At 34.5% G+C, this 27013-nt stretch overlaps 2 protein-coding genes across 2 annotated transcripts; both read left to right on the top strand.

Annotated features, from left to right (window-relative positions):
- Positions 1-5825: 5825 nt before the first annotated feature.
- Positions 5826-9700, top strand: LOC116007181 (probable xyloglucan endotransglucosylase/hydrolase 1). Its single transcript, XM_031247788.1, has 4 exons — positions 5826-6090; positions 6183-6283; positions 6924-7117; positions 9061-9700. The coding sequence occupies exons 1-4, from the start codon at positions 5904-5906 to the stop codon at positions 9464-9466; spliced, it is 888 nt and encodes a 295-aa protein (XP_031103648.1). The 5' UTR covers positions 5826-5903; the 3' UTR covers positions 9467-9700.
- A 5473-nt stretch (positions 9701-15173) lies between these two features.
- On the top strand, positions 15174-21996 carry LOC116006016 (respiratory burst oxidase homolog protein B). The gene is made up of 12 exons (XM_031246259.1): positions 15174-15802; positions 16455-16614; positions 16711-16759; positions 16847-16960; positions 17492-17920; positions 18407-18793; positions 18900-18995; positions 19700-19815; positions 19894-19996; positions 20105-20178; positions 20491-21005; positions 21757-21996. The coding sequence occupies exons 1-12, from the start codon at positions 15331-15333 to the stop codon at positions 21864-21866; spliced, it is 2625 nt and encodes an 874-aa protein (XP_031102119.1). The 5' UTR covers positions 15174-15330; the 3' UTR covers positions 21867-21996.
- Positions 21997-27013: the final 5017 nt, after the last annotated feature.

The raw sequence follows: 27013 nt of genomic DNA, 5'->3' as shown, positions 1-27013 counted from the left end.
TCTAATTAAAAATAGATATCATTCTGATCCATCTTATTGGTAATATGATTTTTAAGTTTGGATTAGTGTTTTTAGATTTTTGTTTTGATTGTTTTTGTTCATATTGGTGCTTTGGATGTCATTATATTACGATCAATTGTCTTGATTTTTTATTTTTGCATTTTTAAACCTTTATTCTCATTATAGGGTCATACATAACTAAACATCAATATTGATAATCATTCAAATTCTACCCTACTACCAAACATGCAAATACTTTCACCAAAACTCATTACCATTACTAAGTATTTGATTCCTATTATGATTCCAATTCCCATGGGTGAACCAAACACACCCTTAATGTATTGATTTTATAATATGTAGTTAACAGATCATCTACTCAAAGTTAACATATTATATACATGTGAATATGTGATTAATAGATTATGTAAATCTAGTACCAAAGTTGTTTCTGCTGATTGCTCAAAAAAATAGCACCAATAAAAACATCGTTCTATAAATTACAAATGGCATCATTTTAGACGAAGATCAACCCTACAAGATAGAACCTAGACCGCGGTATCATAATTGATCATTAACCCCCGCTTTTAAAAAGATATAGAAGAATTCACAAATAGCTCATCAAGAGAAACCATTAGAAACCATTATTTAATTAATATATTTGGTATTATTCAAAAAAAAAAAAAAACACTAGAAACATTATTTTATTACAAAGGTAGAAATAGGGTTATCCTAGATTAAATGGATGTACATTGTAACCGACTCAGTAGAACTCAAAAAAAAAAACTAGTTTATTATGAGACTAATCAATTTATAAGTTGTTAATAAATATAATTGAATGTACAATGAAATCATAATATTATGTACACATTTGGATATAAAATTTTGTGTAAATAATTAAGTTTGCTATATTTAAAATACTTCATGGGGTATGACTTCTAGAAATGTATTAGAATTAAATAAAGATTTAATTTGTGTAAGATGTGTAATACTTTTTAACTAAAAGACAATATTTTTTTGTTTTTCAAAAAAAAAAAAGACAATATTTTATTTTATGAGTTAATAAAAAGTATTACATAGTTTACATGAAACGCTCTTACACAAAATTTATTCATCAAAATTATATATATATAAATCTAAAACTCATTTATACCACGCTTTCGAGTGTGAAAACTTTAAAAATACATCTGACAAAAAATTATTGTACTACTTTAGACGCTGATTCCTTCATCCAACCAAACACTCTGCAAATGATTTCTAAAAGCTATTCAAAAATGCTTCAAGATAGTTTATGTAATTAAATTAAGTTTCAGGATGCATTTCCTTTACTTTCTAAGACTCCCATGAGTATTAAATATTAATGCTCCCCGTGAGAGGTATGTACAAATGCAAGACCTGGATTTTTTATATTTTTTGGTGTAATGCTAGACCTAGATTTAATTGTTGGAAAATTTAAAAAATAAAAAAGGGAAAAAGAAACAAAAAAGGTGGTTAATTTTATAAATATTATGACCTTTTTTCTTTTATTTTCTTGCCATTGATCATTCAAGATAGACGATTCAATTATTCAACACTTCTCATATATACTAGTTGAAATGCGAACAATGCTTTTCGTGTACGGTCGGTGGGGATTCACTATTAAGTATGCAAAAATGCACCACACCTAATGGTGTACAAAAAGTCAATACTGCTCCCACTGATGAGGCTCAAACCCATGATATCCCATTTGAAAAAGCTACTTCTTGTGCAAATTTTATTGTGGACCACGGTCCACAATGCATGGTAGTCCATGCATCAAAACGACGTTGTTTTGATTAATGAGAATAAATGCCAGAAATGACACCCGTTCCGCGCCGTTCCGCAAAAAGTACGTAACTCTATGTGTATAACATATTCAGTTTCTTTTCGATATAACTATAGTTTCATTCGACATTATACACTCAAATATGTGAAACTGTTATTCAGTTTCCTTTCAACACAATTGCAGTATCATTTCAATATAACTACAGTTTCATTAGACAATATAAACTGTTATTCAATTTCATTTTATATACACTACAGTTTCCTTTCAACACAACTACAGTTTCATTTTGATATAACTACATTTTATTTGATAATATAAAAACAAATGTGAGGCAATATCGTTTGAGATGAACTGTAGTTTCAGTTACGGAGTTCCGTTAAGATGTGACGGTTGTCGTTTCTTCACTTAAAGAAACGATGTCATTTTTTTTATCATGGTCCACGATATAACAACTGCACTTCATGCCACTAAACAATAAGGTCATTGGCAAAAAATGTCACTTCATATAAATACATCATTTACTATTTTTTTATTCAAAAGTCCAAAAACACCCTTAAAAGCCTATTATATTCATTATAGGAAAGAGATTATTGTGCATTTATCATGAACAAAAATAAAAATATATATAACTTAATTAATATATTAAATATATTCTCATAAATTTGTGAGTATAATAAAAAAGGATAATAAATTTTTGGAAAGAGATGAGTATTTTTTTTTTTAGTACTATTGACTCTATTACAATAGTATTTTTAGTTACAAAGAAAAATATTATTTTTCATTCCAGGTTTTTCAATTGTTTAAGAACCAAACATGTTGATTTCTTGGCTCTTTCAATCATACTTTAGTTTATTATGAAATATTTTTTTTCATTCCGGGTTTTGCAATTGTTTACGAACCAAACATGTTACTTTCTTGGCTCTTTTAATCGTACTTTTGTTTAGAGTCATTTCCATTTTTGGTCTTACTGTTATTAGGGCATTGCCAAAGCATGAAAACACTAAAAACACCCCTATTTTGGACGGCCATTTGACGAAAATTTTAACGGTGGACTAAAAGTGGCAAGGACTAAATAAGACTGACCGCAATATGGCAAAAATTAATGAGGTGGACTAAAATTGACAATTCCCCAATAACACTAGGACCAAAAATGGAAATGACTCTTTTGTTTATTATGATTGGATTAAAGGTTGAATAATGAAAGTGGAAAGAGGTGAGAAAAGGTCAATAGAGAGCAATAAGGGATCATTATTCTGGTTTTTTAATTGATTTTTAGTTGTGATGTGATTTTTATTTTTCAATTTTAATTAATTTGATCATTGAATGGATTAAAATTTTGTCAATTAAATATTTGAGATCAAATTAATAAAATTTTAAAAATAAGATCATATTTTAATGACTTTGAGCATCACTATCAGAGGTTTTTTTTATGTTCATGTCAGATTATTTGTCACATGAAAGATAGAGAAATTAAGAGAGAGAAAGGTGGAGCAAATGAAGAAATATTTATCGTCCCAAGAAAAAGAAAAATTAAACAAAGTAATAATTGTTGTGCGCGAATGCGCACAGCAGGCGCCCAACACTGCACGTGCTTGCTGGGCGCGTCAAGCACGCATGACAATTCAGATAATTATTATTATTTTATATTCAGTTTTGTTTTTTTTTTCATTCTTTCTCATTTTTTTTTAATCACACATCCAAAAATTGTTCAATAACCGTGAAATAACTCCACTATTAAAGATGTTCTTAACAAAATTTAATTGATAAAATTTTAAATAATTTAAAGATCAAATTAATTCAAATTAAAAACTAGATATTACATTTACAATTGAAAAACAATTCAGGAATATTGAGAACAGAAAAAGCATCAAATCAAAAGAGGAGTTGGGGGAGCAATCAGCGGAAGCATGCAGAAGAGATCTGCCTTCTCGAACACCGAGGAAACGTTCACGCGATATTATGGCACGTGAACACGCGCCCTCGTAGCTGGAAACAGCCCTTCTACGTTGTCCCTTAATTATACCAACACACCCCATGACCATTCTAATTCTATTTCCTGGGAGTTGGGACTATTATTATTATTATTATTATTATTATTATTATTATTATTATTATTATTATTATTATTATTGTTATTGTGATTGTGATGCATGAATTTTTGTATTTAGATTCACAAATTTTAAAATTTCTATTGAACATGCAAATATAATAGTGCATTTTTTGTATATTTAGTTTTAAATTAATACATACTTAACGAAAACTCGACTACCATTTAAAGTTTTTTTTAAAAAATATTTTGTCATTCATCGCATTCCTATGATTTCGGGACATAAATTTGTATTAATTCTATATTTATTGTTAAATTTTTTTTAATTTATATATTTATAATTTTACTTAATATGATAAAATATGATTAATATTGATGGTTTTAACGGATCGAGTCCACCATAAACTGGATATGGGAAGCCGGGTCTAACATACTAGAGCCCAGGCGGTTACAAAAGTAACTACAAGAATCGAACCCGCGACAAGGGGTTGAAAGTAAGAAGCGGTACCACTAGACCGTAGTATTTGCCGTGTTTTTTATGTGTCTGATGAATACCCGGACCCCTCAATTTATATTGGCTCCCCCCCTCTCAGATTCACCCACGCGTACGCTCCAAGATCTCACTCCAGTTCCTTGTGCCACGTGGTCCACGCACCTCACCCTGCATGCTACCCCACTCGACCCCCCCCCCTATAGCACCGCCGGCACGGAGGGGGGCGCCAGGTCACGGCCCGGCCACGCACCGGGTGCGCTGGGCGCGCCATGACCGGGCGCTGCCAGCGCCCCCGCCGGCACGCCGGCGCCCCGTCGGCGGCACCCTGACCGACCAGGGCCTCGCTTTTCCGTGGACCCCTCAACCCGGCCCACCATCACAAGCCCAATAAATAAAGCCCACACCCAATATCCCCATCAAATGTATATTTGTCAAATTAAATTTGAGTTAATTCCATTTTTGGTCCTAGATTTATAGGTGGTAGTCCACTTTTAGTCCTTTTTTATTAAAACATCCACATTTGGTCTTAGTATTATTGTGGCATGACCATTTTTGGTCCTCCTTCAACAAAATCGTTAAAATGACGTTAAATACAGGGGCATTTTGATCTATTTTTTACAAAGTAAGTTGATCTGCTATATTTTTATTTTTACTTTTTTGAAAAAAAAATCCCTATTTATGAGAATTTTAACGATTTTGTTGATAAAGGACCAAAAATGGTCATGCCACAATAATACTATGACCATAATGGGATGTTTTGAAAAAAAAAGGACTAAAAGTGGAATGACATCAATATATCTAGGACCAAAAATGGAATTAACTCAATTAAATTTTATTGATGTGAAAAATTACTTTTGATTAATAATAATTTCAAATTGATTTATTTATAGGTGTATGTTTATTTATTCAAGAATATAATTTTCACTAATTTATTCAAAAATATTTTAAAAACCGGAACATTACATTTATTAACAAAAATTAACACTAATATTATTTATTAAAAAATAGGACATATAATACATATTATAGAATAAGGAAAATGATACTTTTTCCCCCTATGTTATGTGCATATAGCACTTTTTCCCCATGTGTTATTAAAGTGGTAGTTTTTCTCCCTGAAATGTTAAATTGACATTGTTACCATTAAAAATAATTATTTCATTTATTTTTCTTCTCCAACAAATTATTACTTATATGTATGGATGATCACGATTCGGTTCGAACCTAACCAAACACTGTAGCAATCATACCGAAATAGTATGGACGGTTCTGGTTACGGTTTAGAACGGAAAAAATAAAATTAAATAATTGTTGAACCGTGAACCAGAACTTAACCACAGTCATATATAGTGAAAATAATGAAATACTTATTTTGATAAATCGGTACGNAAAAAAAAAAAAAAAAAAAAAGAAAAGGAATATAACGGGGTTGTTCATCAGCTCATTAGTATATATACACCACGCTCAAGCTTGCTTTTCTAAGCTATTTATAGAAGTTACTTAAAAGAGCTGTTCTCCAATAGACAGTGGTGGTGGACAGATATATAGGTTTGGCAAAAATGGTGGGCAAACTCATATTTCTGGGCTTAGTGTTCATCAACATAGGACTAGGTGTTCATTGTATGGCACCCAGGAGACCAGTGGATGTTCCATTCTCCACGAACTATGTCCCAACTTGGGCTGCAGACCACATCAAGTACATCAATGGCGGCCGATCTGTGGATCTTGTTCTTGACAGGAACACAGGTGCTGTACTGTTCTTTACCCTCTTTATTCCAATTTAAAAAAGTTTAGATCTGAATCTCATCCCTTTTTTTGTGTTTTGTTTTGGGTTAAAGGGACTGGGTTTCAGTCCAAAAACTCCTACCAGTTTGGGCATTTCAGCATGAGGATGAAGCTTGTTGGAGGAGACTCAGCTGGTGTTGTCACAGCATTCTATGTATGTATCTTCTTCTTCATTTTCCTATCGGATGAAAACCCGTTGTCACTATTTAATGGTGTGCACTGTTTAATTGCTTTGTGGCCTTAGCATACAAAAAACTGTATAAAAATAAATCAGTCTAAATTATTTATAATAAAAAAGCTCAAACTAAGAAGACTGGGCTTCGAATTCGTAATATTATGATTACGAGTTTGTATCCTTGGGATTACGATGTACCCATTTTCCATTTTTCTTTTTCGGTGGAGTAACGAGAAAACCTACAATCATTGACTTGTGTATTGGGTAATAAGTCTTACTTTTTGACTATAAGTGTGGGATTAAGATGTACCCATTTTTCATTTCTCTTTTTGGGTGGAGTGACGAGAAAATCCGCAATCAGTGTCCTGTGTATTGGGTAATAAGTCTCACTTTTTGACTATAAGTGACAAAAGATTACACGTGAAATTAAATCAGTCTTAATTACCCATAACTGATTGGCTCAAACTAGGACGTTTGAGGTTCAAATTCCTGACTTTATGATTACAAATTTGTATCCTTAGCCATTTTGACTGGGTCACAGATTAGCTGTTCTTCTTCTTCGGTCTATTGTCTAAAACATTGAGATTAGTTGATTAAAAATTGGATGATTTTGTGGCAGTTATCGTCGAACAATGCGGAGCACGACGAGATAGATTTTGAGTTCTTGGGAAACAGGACAGGGCAGCCATACATACTTCAGACCAATGTGTTCACCGGAGGCAAGGGGAACAGAGAACAGAGGATTTACCTTTGGTTTGACCCTACCAAAGGCTTCCACTCCTACTCTGTTCTTTGGAACATGTACTGTATTGTGTAAGTTTCTTTCCTCCTTTAATTTTTCCTTGATTGGTGCTTCCTTGCTATCTTCAAACTGGTTGGTGGTGACTTGGTCTGTTCACACTGCTTGGTCATGGTAAAAAACCATATTTGCCCACTATTCTTTATTCATTTATTTATTGCCTTTATTTTAAAAACTACTATCCCCATCCCATTTTATGTGTCTCCGAGATTTAACTGGAATTGTTTTTAATTAAAATTTTTCAAAGTATTAAGTTTAATATTAGTGTGCGAAGACCTCGTGGTCTAATAGCACCCGGTTGCATCTCATATGAAAGGTGGTGGGTTCGAGTCTCAAATATTGACTCTTTGTACTTTAGTAGGTTAAGAAAGTAATTATGAACAGATATTGTATTTTAACTGAGTCAGTAGTATATATATATATATATATATATATAAAAGCCAAAAAAAAAGAGAGCACATCTGACTAGGGATTAGCAAATATGATAGGTAAAATAAAATAGAAGAAATACAAATTATAATTTTTAAATTTGACTTCAACATTTGTACTAGTACTGTTTCAATTTTATGTGTCTAGCTCGATTAACGAGATTGATTAAAATTATTATTTTTATAATATTAAGTTTAACATTAATATATAAAATTATATATTTAAAATATTATTAAAAGTATTACACAGTATTAAATAAGAGAAAATTAAATTTAAAGCTTATAAGAGTACGAAATAAAAAAAAAAAAATTGGTTTGAAGCATAAATATGAAAGAGAATATGTACAATGAAAGAGTAAAAATAAAAACTCTTATGTAGCCAACTAAAATTTATTGATTAATATATGAAGATATGTTCTGGCATTGGTAAAAATTTTCAATAATTTTATAAAGTGGTCCTGACCAATTAAAATCTCGATTTGTTTTTCACCTATAAATGATGATACGGATATTTATGTCTGTTCACCTAAAAAACGTACTGTAATAATGCACCTTTATCAGAGTTGATGAATTAATCAGGTTGAAAATTTAAGGGGAGGCAATAGTCCATATATATATAAATAATTTCAAGATTGTAAATCAATTTGAAATTGATTCTTATATGTTTGTATGTAGAAAAACATTAAGGAAACAGCTTTCGTGAAACCCCACCACAACTTTTGTTGTTTTCAAGATTCCCTTTGCAGTGATATATTTGTACATAACCCTATTGTGTTTGTCTTGGTATGCTTTATAAAAAAGGTTTTGAGTAAAAAAATAGAACGCTTTAAAAGCTCATAATGTCATTATACTTAAGAATAATGGTACACTACTCTGAGCCAAGTTTGTTGTACTTTTACCTTCTCATAAATATTGGTATCAAAAATTTATTACTACTTCAAAAAGCTATAGTAAATAGCAAAGGTGTAATTTTATTTTCTTATAGACTATCATTACATTTTCAAAAGACAAAATTTTGAATTTAGCCCTTTACTAGCCTCTACCGAACAATCGTCCTAACCATCATTTGATGGACTTGACCCTTTATCTGACTTCCGCCCAACATGCAGTCTATTGGTCTTGTTGCTCTTCACTTTGAGCACTTTTTGATAAATCAAATAATAATGCTACACTGAGGCAACTCTAGTCAAGTTGGTCAGATTATTGATTTGGTAATAATAAAGTTCTATGTTTCACTCCTAGTGAGAGTGATCTATTGGTCCTCTTACTTTGAGCTGATCAATTATGAGCATTCTAAACTGGCTTACCTTTGTGTGATTTTTTGCTTACTAAGATTATAAGGTAAAATTTACCTTAAGTAGTAATTGCAGATTTCTCTGGTCACTCAAAAATGAATAGTGCTACACTTATACTTTTGGGAGGGATATATATGATAATAGAGTTGATGAGCCTTGGGGCGTGGACTTTAATTTATTATTAGTTGTAAGTTGTAACAAAAAAGCTAAGGTTGGGCCGTGGAATGCATGCAGGTTCTTAGTGGACGATGTACCCATTAGGATCTTCAAGAACTCGAAGGATTTGGGTCTTCGGTTTCCCTTCAACCAGCCCATGAAGCTCTACTCCAGCCTGTGGAACGCCGACGATTGGGCCACCAGGGGAGGCCTGGAGAAGACCGACTGGTCCAAAGCACCCTTCATAGCATCCTACACGTCCTTCCACGTGGACGGCTGCATGGCCTCTACCCCACAAGAAGTCCAGGTGTGCAACACAGTTGGCAAGAGATGGTGGGACCAGAAAGCATTCCAAGACCTAGACGCCGAGCAGTACAGGAGACTCCGATGGGTTCGCCAGAAATACACCGTCTACAATTACTGCTATGACAAGGCCAGATACCCTACTGTTCCTATTGAGTGTGCCAAGTATAGAGACATTTAAGGGAAGCTAAGGGAATTGAAGCTAGGGACTGTTCTATTATTGTATCCATCGTCCTGTTGGATAATGGGGGAGGGATATTTGTTTCTATACTCTGCAGCAGCCATAATATATGCATGTGTATGTGTGATCATTGTATGTCTTCTATCAATTCATGTTTTCTATTGATATATATCATCATATTTTATTAATGGACTATTGTCTATTTATGAAGAAAAAAGAAGTTTACTCGGGTAATTTTTTTTAAACACTCATTATTCTTTAAAATTTTGTGTATATATATATATGGTCAGGTTCAGGTGCGGCCGTGCGGTTCACAGTACTCAATGTTATGAAATACACCACTCAATGTTAAGAAACACACCACATAAATATGTATTATGGTGTGTTTCTTAAACATTGTGATGTGTTTCATTGTGGTGTGTTTCTTAACATTGAATGGTGTATTTCGTAACATTGAGTGGTGTGTGACCGCACGGCCGCACCTGAACCAAAATCTATATATATATGTACATATATAAAAAACATTTTTAGCTTAAAGAATTGAAGTCTTCACCACAAGTTCAAAACTATGACCATCCATTTGAAATGGTAATTGAGCAAATAATATGAGTATGAAACTCCCCTCTAAGATCTCTACAAAATCTTGTTGCTCTAGTTGGCCTCTTGCTTTGCGAACTGTCTTTATATCTTTAAATTTTTTTGAAAGTAAAAGCACCAAATTTCATTAGTTCAAATCAAGTCTCAAACTATCAAAGATGATAAGAGGTGGGACATCAAACTAAGAATAACATTCAAACATATAGAATAAACTACTCTAGTTAAGACATGTGTAACATTATTCACTTGACGTTTAATAAAACTTAAAAATTTCCTTTTTTCTTTTGCCCACTAAAGGTGGTGGGCCCAAAAATTTCTTAAAAGACCATGTATTCCTCACCCCTATATATAATGTTCTTGCAAATCCATGTTCACATTATATTTTTGCTAAAACAGATGGAGGATTTATATAGGTTTATGACTAGCCTGAGGCTATACCAACTTCATCCAAAGTTTCTTTACTCATTATTTATTACTGTTAGTTTTTTTTTTTTAATTTTTTATTTGTATATATATACCTCTTTACATGTTTATCAATAAACACATGGATAATATATTACAATTCTTCCTTGGTAGAGTATCTTCTTCATTCTTCCTGTGCAATACTTTTTTCATCTCTCTTTTGTTAAATAATTATCATGTTCCAACATTATTATATTCATCCATTACATTCTCTCTCAACTAAAACATTAACTCCTCCCATTATCGTACTACCGTCAAATGCTACTCATGTTAACATCAAGAACCCTTATTTCCTCCATTCCTCACATGACACAGGCACTATTCTTGTTGCCAACCATCTCACAGGCATCAACAACGTAACTGTTATTCTTGATCCCTTGCAATGACCCTAATTGAAAGGAAGAAACAAGTTTTGTTTTGTTGATGACACTTTCGTTTTTCCACTTGCAACTCATCATCCCCATCATCTTAATCCTGACAACGGTGATATCCCCCCGACACCGTGTCCTCTATATGAATGTTTATGTATTAAGCTTTCTTTTTATGAACATATAAAAGGAACATTATATATGAACATACTATAGAGCGAATGAATGAAAATACATATAGGGTGTGTTTGGTTCTCATATGGGAATCGGAATCGGAATAGGTATCAAATACCTGGTAATGGTAATGGGTTTTGGTGAAAGTATTTAGCATGTTTGGTAGTTGGGTGGAATGGGATTGATTATTATTAGTTAGGGAAGAAAGGAGGAAGGGAGATGAAACCCTTATTTAATAAGGGTATGGATTTTCTCATTAATGGGGTATTCCAAACCCATAGTAGAATTCACAAAACCTATCAACCAAACACAAGCAATCACTTTCATACCCATTCTTTATGCCTAAACCTACCAACCAAACACACCCATAATGTATATTTAGTTTAAATGTTTATGTACATTAATGTTTAGGTTTATGAACATATAGAACAAATTAAATGTTATGAACATAATACATGAAAAATCTTATTAAATATGAAGCGCCTATAGTATATATATTGTTTATATACGTTGCTTTATATTTATGAACATATATAATGAACATTATGAATCTACTATAGAATGAATGTGAATACATATGATGTGCATTTATTTTAGTGTTAGTTATATACATTAAGATTTATGTTTATGGACATATAAAACAATATTATAAACATAATACATGATATTTTATTAAATATGATAAACTAGTTGACATTTAATATACAACACGACGTCATTTTGGACTAGGGTCCACCATGCAAAATAAACTCTAGTCCACAATATATTTGGTGCATAATCCATCCCTATTTTCTATCAATACAATTACGTACCCAACATGTGTTGAACACATTCCTAATAAAAATATATGATATTTTCCTTTCAAAAAAAAAATGATATTTTCAATAATTTATTTTTAATGGTAATTTAACGTTTTGTCAATCAAATACCTTTAACTAATTTGTATTAGACAGGTAAAGAAAAAAAAAAGGGGAAGATATGACCTGCCTGTGAAAGAAATTTGTATCGGATGGTTGTAGTAAAAAAAAAAAAAAAGTAAAGTATGACTTGTGAAATCATCACTCTTTGATCATTGAACAGTTGAGTTGAAAGAAGAAAATTCTTAATAATCTCCATGTAATTATGAATTGACAACTTCGTTATTCAAGTCTCATCTTATTATACTGTCGTCCCCACCCCCCCAAATTTAATACCTAAAATCATCATTAGGGTCTGCCACAAATTAATTGGTATTAACCCAAACTTTGACCTGACTATTTGTTTACTCAAATCAAGAGATTCAGTCTCAATGAACCTAAGGATGAAACTGTTTCCAACTTCTTACTCCAAAAAACTTCAACTTGCTAATAACCACCCACCAAGTTTTTGACTAATTAATTAGTTAAGATTAATGTAATGAAGAAAGGTTGTAATAAGGGCAACCACATCAGTGATTCTTTGAAGATTTTTTGTAGAACAAAAAATTTAGTTTTTTTTTTTTTTTGCTTTCAAAAAAAGGTTGTTTTATTTATTTATTTATTTTTAAATGGGTTGGGGAAAGGGTTTTTGAGGGGTTTTTATTCCTGCAAATACAAAATTTTTGTGAGTCTCATTAAAAATAATTAAAAGTAAACTAGACTATGCAAGTGCGCGACTGGAGCACCTGATGTTGTGCCAGGGTGCAGTGGGTGCGTGAGAGATTTTTTTTTTCTTTTTCCTTTTTGTCATATTTTTTATTTTATTTTATTTTATTTTTCATTTTCTCTCTTCCTTTTCTTTCATACATATTCCTGCAAATACCAAACAAAAAATCAATCTTTTGAGATTACTCTAACGTTTGACAAAAATAGTTGAAAATATTGTTAATATCTCCAACTTGTTGCCACCTTAGGTTAAGGTTTGGTTGGGTACGTACGTGTCAATGGATAAGATGGAACTGTAAGTTTGCTAAAATAATAAGATTTGGTATTACTCCAAACTTGGCAGGATTCAGAACTTCACGGATTCAATAATAGAAGCAGTAATATTTTAATTTATTAGTCCTACCAAATGGCAGTAGGTGTGTTAGAACAGTGAATATAACCCGTGGGCTTGCCAAGAGGTCAATGGTTTCTGCCGTAAACTAGTTGCTTCATAAATTCTTAGCCTCCATTCTTCTTCTTCTTCTTCTTCTTTTTTACATCTTTTTTTTTTTTTTTGTCTGATCACATATTTTTTTCGAGTAAGATACACAAACCTTATAAATTCAAAGGTGACAAAATACTCTCTTATGAATTTCAAAATAACTATATTATCAAGACTCAAATTAGAGATATCAGATACGTTGTTGGAAACCAACATCGAATCATTTAATTTCATCTACCTATTACCACTTATTTACTTTTTGATATTATAATATGAGAACCCTCGATATTCAATTGTCATATACATTAAGTTTTGATTAATTTAAAATGTATTTTAATTATTTTTTAGGTTCATACAAGGAACTCTTTCAAACCGAAGCTTCTGAATAAATTCTTATTGGCCTCTCAATGATGCACACAAATGCTTAATATATAGTCTAACTTAAGTAATTGCATGTGGAAGACGAATATCATACGAAAATTTCAACTCGCTAGTTGTCAAGTTGAAGGTATAAATTGTTTAAGTAATTATATACACAAATTATCTTGTCAAAACTATAAGATTTGAGTTGTGATCATCATATATAAATTGCAAGCAATTTATATATTGTAGTGTTAAATATGATTTACACACATAATGAAAATGTTGGCTAAATACCTTGTGGTCTAGTGATACCTGGATTGCACTTCCACATGGATGGGAGTAGGTTCGAGCCTGAGGCAACTGTTGACTCTTTGACGATTGAAAATAAAGAGAATTAAGAAAAAAATTATTACAAACTCAAAAGTGCATTTGCTAATAATTAATTAATGGACTCACAATATTTTTTTCATCCATTGGGGATCAAACCTGTAACCTTTTACTTGGGAGGGTCACAACTATGCCGTTTAACCACAAGTTTATATTAATTACCAAAATGTTATTTTCCTCTTTTTCTCTTATTTTTCATAATCCATAAGCATAAGGAGTGAAAATGGTAATATGGATTAATTGGTGATGAAGTAACGAAATTGATTAAAATATTGAAAACTTAAGATTGATAAATAAATAAATAAACAAATAAAAAGATGCAATGAAATTGAGTGTACTATATTAATAATATATGAGTTGAATTGATGTTTTTGTCAATATTATAGTCATATGGGCCAAATAGTTTTTAATATTCCTTTTTTTTACTTTAGAAAATTTAATGATATTTTACACATCAATTAAAAATTTAAACTCCTTTTTTTTTTTGGGTGAGAAAAATTTAAACTCATTGTGTGATGATACATTTAACATTTTTGTACTAAACATTTAGTAGTCATCCTATGCATATTTGGCCGTTAAATACAACCACATGGCATTTGGTTGGAGCGAATTACAATTCTATTACATCCCTTATGGTATTTCAATTCCATAAATTTTAAGATAAATAAAATAACTTTGACACAAAATTATCCCTCTTTTTTTTAACTTAAAATTGATATTTAACTTATCTCTTTCGATTATAATGTGTCTTTTTCTTCTACCCTCAACAATACGTACGTGATCTCTACTAAACACCTTCAAAATTTATTACGGTGTAACATACTTTCTAAAAATACTATTTTCCCAAAATGCATGAGTTATTATGTTTCCACTAGGTTTAGCAACATATTGATGGAGTCAATCTTGAAGGTTCATCGTTTGCCTCAAAATTTCAAAGTAGATGTTGCGCAGTAAAATTGAGAGATGGGTCATGGGTGTGCATCATATGTCAAACTCTAGCTAGTTTTGTTGTAGGGGAGAAAGCTTTTGGAACTTACCTCTCTCACAATCCACTTTTGACCAATTACGTGAACATTTCAAACCAAAATTTTTTTTAAAAAATCTCATGACTCAACGGCTCAACCACCCTCAAAAGACAACTCATCATAAGTTGGAATCAAACTTCAAAAACTATCAAATTTCGCCCCCTGGTTTGATGGTCTAGTCCACCCTATCTCCCTTCCCCACTCAAATATATGCTCCTTCCATTCCATTCCATTCCATGCATTCTCCTAAAACTTGTCATCTCTCTCATCCAAAGCAAAACCAAACATTCCCTTACTGTTTTCTTGGAAAACCAAGATAACTAATTTGTCCCAATCATTTGTTGTTGTTGTTGTTGTTGTTTAAAGTATTGGTCATATAGAAAAGATGGAGAAAGGATACGCTAGCGATCACTCGGAGACGGGGAGCGTGAGGAGCAGCCGAGTTAGTTTTAGCGGTCCGTTAGTGAGCACCGCAAAAAACAGCAGACTCGACCAAGAATCCTATGTTGAAATTACGCTTGATGTTCGGGACGATGGTGTTTTGGTCCACAACATTAAAGGGGGTGATCAAGAAGCCGCATTGCTGGCTAGCAAGATGGAGAAGAGACGCAATAATCTTGGGTCGCAGCTGTCTATGCATCTCAGGCAGGTCTCCAATGAGCTCAGAAGAATCACTTCTTCTAGGAAACTTGAGAATCTCGACCGGACTAAGTCCGGGGCTGCTCGTGCTCTCCGAGGTCTTAGGTTCATTCACAACAACGTCCTCGGAAATGAAGGATGGTCCGACGTTGAAACCCGGTTTGCTCAGCTTTCTGTTGCTGGGATGCTTCCCAAGTCTTTGTTTGGCAAATGCATTGGTTAGTTTCCATCTGTGTGTTACATTTTCCTCTCCTATTAAAGAGCACAACTTCTAGCAGCATGGTGCTGTACTTGGCGGTTATTAGCCTCCGCCCAACAATTCTCTCCCAGCACCACTAGCCATTCTTAACTTGTTGGGACTCAAACTTTTATACCACTTGTTAGGATCGAGGGCTTACTACTCCCCAAAAGCTCTAATAGCTAGTAACAAAGACACAATTTTATTTCCTTTTAAACTACTATCACATTTTCGAGAGTTAGATAGGATATGATGCTAGACTTATTCTTTACAGACCTCCAACTCATCCAATAATTTCCTTGTCACATGGTGCTGGACATGGTCCTTACCGACCTCCGCCCAACACCTCTTAGTGCACAGTTTACTCTTGCTAGAATCGTCAAGCACTTATCAATATGCTAAAAATTATAGCAGTGAAGACAACTTTATTTCCTTATACCACTAAGTGTTCGAGAGGCAAGTGTTGAACTTGCCATTTCAAGCCTCAGCCCAACAATTCTCTAGCTACTTGGTGCTAGACTTCATCTTTTACAGGCATCTGCCCAACAATATGTGACCTTTGTTGCTGCAATTTCAAGCCAGACATATCACATATCATGAGCTAATGTTTTGTGGTTTAATTTGCGGCGCAGGAATGAACGAGTCGGGCGAATTTGCAGATGAATTATTTGATGCTCTAGCGAGAAGAAGATGCATCACAACACCCTCCATAAGCTTGGCCGAGCTGCGAGATTTCTGGCAACAAATTACCGACACTTCCTTCGATGCCAGGCTGCAAACCTTCTTTGACATGTAAGAAATCCAACACACAGAATCTTAGAATGTGATCATAAGTTTAGTTGTTACTTGTTAATGAATATAATGGAATTATTATTATAATGCATGTAGGGTGGACAAAGATGCAGATGGCCGAATCACTGAAGAAGAGGTCAAAGAGGTACGTTAGTTTTCTAACCCATAAAATGCACTAGCTAGATAGGAAAAATTTATAGTTTATGTTTTGATCTGAAATAAATTTCTGCAGATTATCACTCTCAGCGCTTCTGCCAATAAGCTCTCCAAAATCCAAGATAATGCTGAGGAATATGCAGCTCTCATTATGGAAGAACTGGATCCAGATAACATGGGACACATTGAGGTCTGTAAATCTACCTTTGTACAATATAATGTTAATAAGTGGACAACCCCAGCTAATTGGTCAGACGGTTGACTTGTTAACCATATGGTTACAAGTTTAATTCTCAATCGGAGTGACTTATTAACCTTCTTAGTTCGAACCAATCAGTCATGAGCAATCTAGGTTGATTAATCCCCTTGTGGTCCTTTTGTAAGGTGGGATTTACTTAATGCAACCCTATGGTAGTGACTAAGGGTTGTCTTTCTTGGTTTGAACCAGTCAGCCATGCACAATGTAGGCTGGATTACATCTTGTGGTCCTTTGCCAGCTAGCTACCCTTAGGTAGTGATAGCGAGTTTTCTCGTCAATTAGCATTCTTGATTTGAACCAATCAGCCATAGACAATATAGGCTGGTTTACTTCCTTGTAGTTCAGCTAGGGTCACGATGTGGGATATATCTCATACACGCTCTTCCCTAGGCTAATGATTGCAGGTTTCTTTCGTCACCCAAAAGCTAATTACTGAAGAATCATATGTAACATTTCCTGCAGCTACACAATCTGGAGACATTACTACTGCAAGCGCCGAACCACTCAACAAACCTTGCCACAAACAGTCGTGTTCTAAGTCAGCTACTGAGCCAGAAACTGAAGCCAACCAAAGAGCCCAACCCCTTGATTAGATGCTACAAAAAGCTGAAATATTTCATAGAGGATAACTGGAAGAGAATCTGGGTGATGGCATTGTGGCTATCAATCTGCGCCGGGCTCTTCACCTGGAAATTCATTCAATACAAGCATAGAGCCGTTTTTGACATCATGGGCTATTGTGTCAGCACTGCAAAAGGAGGAGCAGAAACCACTAAGCTCAATATGGCTCTCATCCTTCTGCCTGTCTGCAGAAACACAATCACTTGGCTAAGGACTAGAACCAAGCTAGGGGCTATTATCCCCTTCAATGACAACATTAATTTCCACAAGGTAACATCCATAAGGCCTTCTCCAATAGTTAGAATTTTGGTCTAGATTTTGAGAAGATTTTGTAAGTGTGATTAGGAAAGAGAAAATGAACTGGAAGAAAAAAGAAAAAAGAAAAACAAAATCTGACAAAAAAAAAAATCAATATTACGCACCCAGGCGGGCGCATGAACTGCACGGGCCTCACGCGGCGCAACTGCCTTAAATGGTGGGGCCCCCACCATTTACCTGAAAAATCTCCCATTTGCAGGAGAAAGATTCCATAATAAAGCACCACTTCCCATTTGTTCAAAATGCAATGAGTCATTTTTTTCCTTAATTTTTGTGTCCAAAATGGCTAATGGGAACGGCCTAACAACAACAAACAAATAACCCCCCCTCCCACCCCCTTCCCCCTCCTTTTTTTTTTTAATAAGGCTCATGATTCTTTACAAGGTAGTATCAAACAGATAGCCCTTTAATTTATAAAACAATATGATAATTGTTCAGGTGATAGCTCTGGGAGTGGTAGTCGGTGTAGGGCTGCATGCAATTTCGCACTTAACGTGTGATTTTCCTCGGTTACTACACGCGACAGATGCAGAATACGAACCAATGAAGCCGTTCTTTGGGGATGACAGACCAAACAACTACTGGTGGTTTGTGAAAGGCACTGAGGGGTGGACTGGTGTGGTGATGGTAGTGCTTATGGCCATAGCTTACATACTAGCACAGCCATGGTTTCGGAGGAATAGGCTCAACCTCCCAACAACAATCAAGAGGCTTACTGGATTCAATGCCTTTTGGTACTCACACCACTTATTTGTCATAGTCTATGTCCTCTTCATAATCCATGGGTACTTCCTCTATCTCCAGAAGAAATGGTACAAGAAAACTGTGAGTTCCTTCAGAAATTAAACTCAAGCACATATATGTACATATGGAATATTTGATGGCCTAATGCATGTTCTGATGATCTCTTGGTGTTTTATAATAATGGCAGACATGGATGTACCTTGCTGTCCCAATGATACTATATGCTTGTGAACGCTTGATTCGCGCATTCCGGTCTGGCTATAAGACAGTCAAAATCTTAAAGGTAAATTCTCCCACTTCTAGACTGCTGAAATTAAGTAAAGAGCATTTGTTGGGCGGAGGCCGGTATGGACCAAGTCCAGCAACTGATGGCTAGGGGATTGTTGGGCGGAGATTGGTATGAACCAAGTCCAGCAACTGATGGCTACCGGATTGTTGGGCGGAGGCCAGTATAAGCTAAGTCCAGCAATTGATGGCTACGGGATTGTTGGGCGGAGGCCAGTATGGGCCAAGTCCAGCAACTGATGGCTACGGGATTGTTGGGCGGAAGCCAGTATGGGCCAAGTCCAGTAACTGATGGCTACAAGATTGTTGGGCGGAGGTCGGTATAGGCCAAGTCTAGCAACTGATGGCTAGGGGATTGTTCGGCGAAGTGTCGGAGAAAGGATCAAGTCCAGCACTTTGCCACTCGAAAATATAGTGACTGTAAATAAGGAAATAAAGTTGCGTCTTAGCTGTAAGAGTTTGATCTAACAAGCGATAGTTACGGTACCAACAATTAGTGGCTAAGGAGATTGGGCACTTGATAGAGCAGTTAAGACTGGAAGGTGCTAGGAAGAGAATTGATGGAACAAGTCTAGCAATTAGTGGAAGATTGGGGCAAGTACTGGGAGGGAGAATTGATAGAACAAGTCCAACAATTAGTGACTCCGGAAATTGGACGCTTGATTCTAGCTAACAACATGCCATAATTTTCTTGACTTTCAGGTTGCAGTGTACCCAGGGAATGTAATGGCACTTCATATGTCTAAACCCCCAGGATTTAAGTACACAAGTGGACAATACATCAATGTGAATTGCTCAGCTGTTTCACCATTCCAATGGTAACAAAAAAATCATATTTAACTCTCTCATTAATTACCAATAATGACAACTGATCCATAACCATTGCATTTCTGCAGGCATCCTTTTTCGATTACCTCTGCTCCTGGTGATGATTATCTAAGTATTCACATTCGAACTGTTGGTGACTGGACATCACAGCTCAAAACTCTCTTCTCCAAGGTATTAATTACCTCAGAAAATCACAACTACCATTGCTACTATACAACCTTAATTAGCTTAGCATAAAATCTTAGACAGTGATTCTAATATTGTTTGTGTCACATATAGGTGTGTCAGCCTCCAAGTAGTGACCAGAGTGGGCTTCTCAGGGCTGATATTCCACAAGAAGAGAACATGCCTAGGTAAACTACATATCCCTTAGCTCTATTCAGCACAGAATTAAGGGAAAATTGTATTTTTGGTCATTCAATTATATCCGTGGTACATATTTAGTTTTTGAGTTATATGCATGATCTTTTTTAACTCTTAAATGATGCGTGAAAAACCATCCAAAATTACCCCTCTTAGTATTGCTCTTAAGGTTAAAATGATCATATATATAATTTAAGAACTCTATACCATGGGTACAGTATAACTGGAGAACAAAAAATGCAATAATTTTCAGTAGAATTAATGTTCAATGTTTTATTTAGTCCTATGGTTGCTTTTATCAGAGTGCCAAGGCTATTGATTGATGGTCCATATGGGGCACCAGCACAGGACTACAAGGAGTACGACGTCGTCCTCCTAGTCGGCCTAGGAATAGGCGCGACGCCATTGATTAGCATAGTAAAAGATGTGTTGAACAACATTAAGCAACAAAAAGAGGAGGAAGAAGGGACAGTAGAGAGCGGTGTGAAGGGCACAAAGAAAAAGCCTTTCGCCACAAGACGAGCCTATTTCTATTGGGTTACACGGGAGCAAGGGTCGTTCGAGTGGTTCAGAGGGGTGATGAATGAGGTGTCTGAGAACGATGAGGAAGGGTTGATCGAGCTCCATAACTATTGCACCAGTGTTTATGAAGAAGGAGACGCCCGCTCGGCCCTCATCACCATGCTTCAGTCCATCCAGCACGCCAAGAATGGGTTGGACATTGTTTCTGGCACCAGGGCTAAGACTCACTTTGCCAGGCCAAACTGGCGCCAGGTGTTTAAACACGTCGCCGTTAATCATCCTGATCAAAGAATTGGTATGCTCTACTTTTACTTGTTCCAAAATTTCATGTTTTAAGTACAATCCCAATCAAGTCGGTCAGCTTTTGACTTAGTAATTAAAAAGTTATAAGTTTGACTTCTAGATGAAGTGACTTATTGACCTTCTTGGTTTGAGCCGTTGTCAGCCAAGGGACAAAATGAGATTTACTCAATACACGTCATCGGGTAATGATTTAAAGGCAACCCCAATCAAATTGATCTAGGAAATATGGTCCGAAGAATCTCGATAGACTATTGACTTCGTAATAAAAAAGTTACAAGTTCGACTCCCATAGGGAGCAGTCTATCGAGCTTGTTTGAGGTGTTGGCGGTGAAGGACAAGACATGATTTACCTTAGCTTATATATGCACACCATCGCTTAAGGGCAATCCCAACTAAGTTGGTCAGATTATTGACTTGGTAATCAAAAAGTTACAAGTTTGACTCCCATATGCCTTGAGTCGTTGCCAGTTAGGGATAAGATGAGATTTACCCAATGCACACTATCGAGTAGTGGGGCAATCTCAGTTAAGTTGGTTAGGCTGTTGATTTAGTAATCAAAAAGTTACAAGTTGGACTCCTAGATGGAAGAGCCTATCGGCCTGCTGACTTAGTAATAAAAAAGTTACAAGTTCAACTCCTAAAGCTTATCGCCCTTTTTGGTTTGAGGCGTTGCCAGCTTGAGACAAGAATAGATTTACCCAATACACATATCTAAATAGTGATTATGGTTTGATTTGTGACAGGAGTGTTCTATTGCGGTCCGCCTGGCCTGGTTGGAGAGCTGAGACAATTGTCTCAACATTTCACCCACAAGACAACCACAAAGTTTGATTTTCACAAGGAGAATTTCTAACCTATATCTCAAATGTAACATATATAATTTTGTTAAGATGTATTTTTCCTTACTAAGGTGGTTGTAAAATATTCAATATATAATTTGTTTGTTTATGCAAATTGAGGTGATATTGGTCTAGAAAAGATTAAAGATGTAATTTACAATTCCCATTAGGGGATGCTAGTTTTATAGGTAACTTTTTTTCCACTTTATAAAAGAACACTAGTGTAATATCCGGGCAATGCCCATGTAATTTTTCATTTCAAGATTCATTTTCATCGCCATTGCACTTTAAATTTTGTGTTTTGTACATTTTCACTCTTCAGCACCCTTCATTTGACAATATATGTTATTGTAATTTTCATTTTCCACACACTATGGCTGATAGTTTCATTTCATTATAACGATTAGGATTTTTATGTATACAACTAACTCAACCTGTTGAAGCATAAAGAGTTAGTATCGCCTCCACTGATACTCAATCTCGTGACCTTCCATATGGAGAGCCACTACATGCCATTTGAACACAAGGCTAATGGCACTTAGCATGTGATTTGAAAGTCCTAAAATTGAAATACTCCCTATTTAGAATTTAGAATTTCTTGAGGATATATGTCATTGTATCATAGCCATCTTTTTCAATGAGAAAAATATTGTCACTAGCTCTTGAAGGTGTTAGGAGCGTTGTAGCGTTAGTCTCTCAGGATAAAACAGATTACAACTTTGAGCACTCAAAGTAAAAGCTTTGCGAACTAAAACTACCGGCGAATACTTCAACCTTTTATCGAAAGTGTGGGTAAAAATTTTCGTCAGAAATGAATTGAGAGAGGAAGAGAGAAAAACAAAACAAAGTTTTCAGGTAAAACCAGCAGTTAAAATCTGCCCATCCAACACTATCATTGTACTACAATAAAAGAAAGACAAGATTTTCATGGATATATGATTGGTGATCTGACTTTGAATCCAATTAGTTGAATGATGTTATAGAGAATATACAAAAATTAAGAACAGACTACTCAACTATCAGCTGTAAAGCTTGTGCTGATTGATATCATCTATCTGGAATACTTTGCTTCTCCACTACCATTAACAAACAATTTATGAGCCTAATCTTAAACAAACAACTGTCATCTCACCCACCACTTTCTCTATATATGATTTGTATCAGCCTAATCAGAATGAGTGCTTTCTGACTACAAAATTAGGCCAAGAACAGACCATCAGTATACTGTGGACCATGATCTACATTGTAAGTTAAATCTTACTACTTTCTGGTATAAACTAACTATTCGATTAGCTTAACTTTCTTATCCCAAACTACTTTCCAGTCAAGGTTGGCCCTTCTATTTCGACCACTAACCTTCTGGTCTTCAACGCTTCAAACTTCAAGTCTTATGCTCTTCCGTTTTCAACCTTTCGGTCTTTAAATCTTGAACTCTTCCGTCTTCAACCTTTCGGATGGCGACTTTTCAAAGATTACTATTATTCACTACTTTTTAAGACTCAACTATCATAAGGTTTAATTTTTGGATTGAGTTTACTTTTCCGTATTTTTACTTTCAGAAAGTATAATTTGTTCCTAGAGTTGACCTTTTTCGGATTTACATGAAAAATTTCTTAAGTCTAGAAAAAAAAAAGATTAGGAACCTAAATTTCCTAATTTTTTTGATATCATCAAAACTTAAATGACACTTGTTTCTAATAGTGAGTCATATGCATTGCTATTCCAATCAAGATTGTCAAAATATTTGTCCGAACCTAGCCCCGAATGAATATTACACCAAAAATACTCACCTATGTGTTTGTCATAAGAGCGAGTGGTTGAAAAATTAAAGTTTGAAATGATAAACAAACCATCTCTTAGATGAAATAGTTAGATGTATCTTCTTAATTTTGACAAGAGTGTGGTTAAACACCCCATTAATTAAAAATAAATGCAATCAATATTTGAACTAATCTTTATTTATTTGTTACAATTAAATACGTATTATGACAATTTCAATACAATCGGGAACTAAGTAGTTGACAAGTGCATAATGTTGTTAAAATAGCGAAAATGGCAATGACATGGCATCTTTGTTGGATAACATCTTTGAATTTTGACAATGACGTAACATTCAAAATAAGACATAATTTAAAATTTAAGATTCATCGTTCATTGCCACACCAACAAAGATTATCAATATATATATTTGTATAAGTCTATGCATAATTGATATCTTGCAATAGTTATACCATGAACCCGGATTCACCTTATAAGATAGATCTGTCACAATTTACATACTGAATGTTCACAATTCAAGTTCTGAATATTCAATATGTAAATTATGAACATTCAGTATGTAAATTGTGTAGGTCCACATAATAATTTGCCGATATCTTAGTTAAGATTAAGGTTGACTGTAAGATGAGTTCTCTAGATCGCGCCGTGACCTCGGCCCAGCGCCGAGGTCACGTACCGCGACGTGACCTCGGCACTGGCCGAGGTCACGCCCGTGACCTCGGCCCAACGCCGAGGTCACGTACAGTGCGTGACCTCGGCACTAGCCGAGGTCACACCGCGGCGTGACTCACGTACCGTGACCTCGGCATTGGCCGAGGTCACACCACGACGTGACCTCGGCGCTGGCCGAGGTCATGTGACCTCGGCGCTGGCCGAGGTCATGTGACCTCGGCCCCGTGCCGAAGTCACAGCTACGTGACCCCTGCACGGTGCCGAGGTGAGGATGCAACGAAAAAAAAAATACAAAAAAAAACAATTTTTAGGCTGGTCATTACTCCCAAACCACCTCAACCACTCTCGTTGGCTAGGGAGTGGGGGGGACTGGTGACAGAGTAATCCGGCTAGCAGCACCCGACCCGGACCCACTAGCAGGACCCAGAGGCAAGGCAACGGACGTTCAACCAACCGTTCAACACCTCGCTCCTCAGCATCAATGCGCAACGGTCCAACTCCTCAACATTGATGACCAACGTTCAGCTCCTCAGACGTTCAGCTCCTCAGCATTGACCCTCGGCATTGATGACCAACGTTCAGCTCCTCAGACGTTCAGCTCCTCAGCATTGATGACCAACGTTCAGCAGCCTTAATGCTCCATTACTGAGCTGAACAAAATAAAAGGCTCACAAAAAACACTTGTAGAGACGACACTTGAACTTAGACAAAAGAACAACACTCAACTCATTTTGTATACTGTGCATTGCACTCAATACTGTATACTTGACAAACATTCAAATACTCAAATAATATACCGGTAACGCATTATTACCGTCAGTCATGCAATGAGATTATGATATAAGAGCTATGGACTTTCCTTTAGGTGTTCTGCTTGGGGTTCATTTGGTTCAACCATTATTGTTGAATGAGTTACCCTAGTTTAAGAAAAAAAGATTAAATAAATTAATAAAAATTTGAAAATTTAAAATATTATGTATTCCAAAGATATTAAAAGATAGTTTCTCGCTTCAATTTGCTGGGTAATGGGTTATTTGAGTACTTTCATTGTCAACAAATCCCCCAAGTAGTTAATATGATTGGTTTCAAACTATTCTTTTTTATTTTTTTCATGGTATTAAAGAAATACATATGTATCATTTTTTGGTGTAACTACTAATTTATTTAATTCAATAAGAGTAAAATAGAGTGATTCCGTTTCAATTTGTTGGGTTATTATTTGAGTACTCTCTTTGTCAACCAATTCCCAAGTAGTTAATATAATTAGCTTCAAATTATTTAAAAAATTATTTTCATAGTATTAATAAAATACTTGGTAACTAAATATATAACATTATTTTGTACTATAACTTTGATATTTAATTACAAGATATTGTAAAAATAAGATAATGGACAATGTAATGAATATCAATTGATAAATTTGAATGTAAAGAATCTTTGCATGAGAGAAAATAAAGACAATATAACTAATGAAATTATTTTTCTTATTTAATTTAATTTTTTGATAATGAATAATTTTTTTAAATAAAGGTATTGTGGACACATAATTCTAAATTAAAGAAATACATATGTATCATTTTTTGTTGTAGCTACTAATTTATTTAATTTAATAAGAGTAAAATAGAGTGAGAAACTTAATTATGTCAAATTTGATTGAGATGAGGTTCGAACCTAAGACCTTTCTTATAGAAATTAATGGGTAAATTAAAAGTTAACGGAATGTTAACAGAGATGAGAATATTTAACGGAAAAACTTAACGGATAATCATAAAAGTAAGGTTAAATTAGGTAATCTCTATTAATAATATTAATCTGAATTATCTTAACCATCTATTTGATTAAATAATTATCTGAACCATCCATTTGATTAAATAATTTGACTGCCATTTTTTCTACCCATTTTAGGCCTAACTCTCTTTGGCTCTTATTAGTATAATAGATATATACTCAACAGTAATAAATAATAAAATAGAAATAAGCATCCTATTTAGAATATACTATCTAATAATTCTTCAATTAATAAACACGTTCATGACAACTTTAAACAGAGTTTTTATTTTTATTGTTTAGTAGGACAAAGCTGCACAACAAAACAAAAACAAAAAACAAAACAAAAATATCTTGAGAACATTTATTGGGAACATTTATGGTGAATTATGAGTAATGATGTTTTGTAGGTAGCATTGTAGCAAGAGTTAAAAGAGCAGAAGCCAAAGTAGCTGTCGAATTAAAAAGGTTGGTTGGCGATACCCCTCTGTATCTAAAAGACTAAAACACTCAAATTATCTTTTATAAATATATACTAATTTTACACCCACGTTGTGCGACTGATTAAATGTTTAATGTTTATATTTAAACTAGTTTTATACGCGCATTGCGCAAATGGGTTAATGCCCAATGTTTATATTTAAATAAATATTTAAAAGTATATCAATGCAAGATTATATAGGAGAAGTTTATACATGGGTAATTGAATATCGAATTTTTTTATTTAAATATCTAACTCAAAGTATAGGAATCCAAGATAATATAGAAAATTCATTATAATTATTACTAAAATAAATGTTTGCAACCTTGTAAAATCGATAATCTAAATATTTTATCTAAAAATGATAGTCTAAATAAATACTACTTTTAATTTGAATTTTTAGAGTCATTTCCATTTTTTGTCCTATTGTTATTGGGACATTGCCAATTTTAGTCCACTTCA

Source organism: Ipomoea triloba, chromosome 15, assembly GCF_003576645.1.
Source record: "Ipomoea triloba cultivar NCNSP0323 chromosome 15, ASM357664v1".
Classification (NCBI taxonomy): domain Eukaryota; kingdom Viridiplantae; phylum Streptophyta; class Magnoliopsida; order Solanales; family Convolvulaceae; genus Ipomoea; species Ipomoea triloba.
The sequence above is the reverse complement of the archived record's forward strand: the minus strand, read 5'-3'. Positions and strand labels throughout refer to the sequence as shown.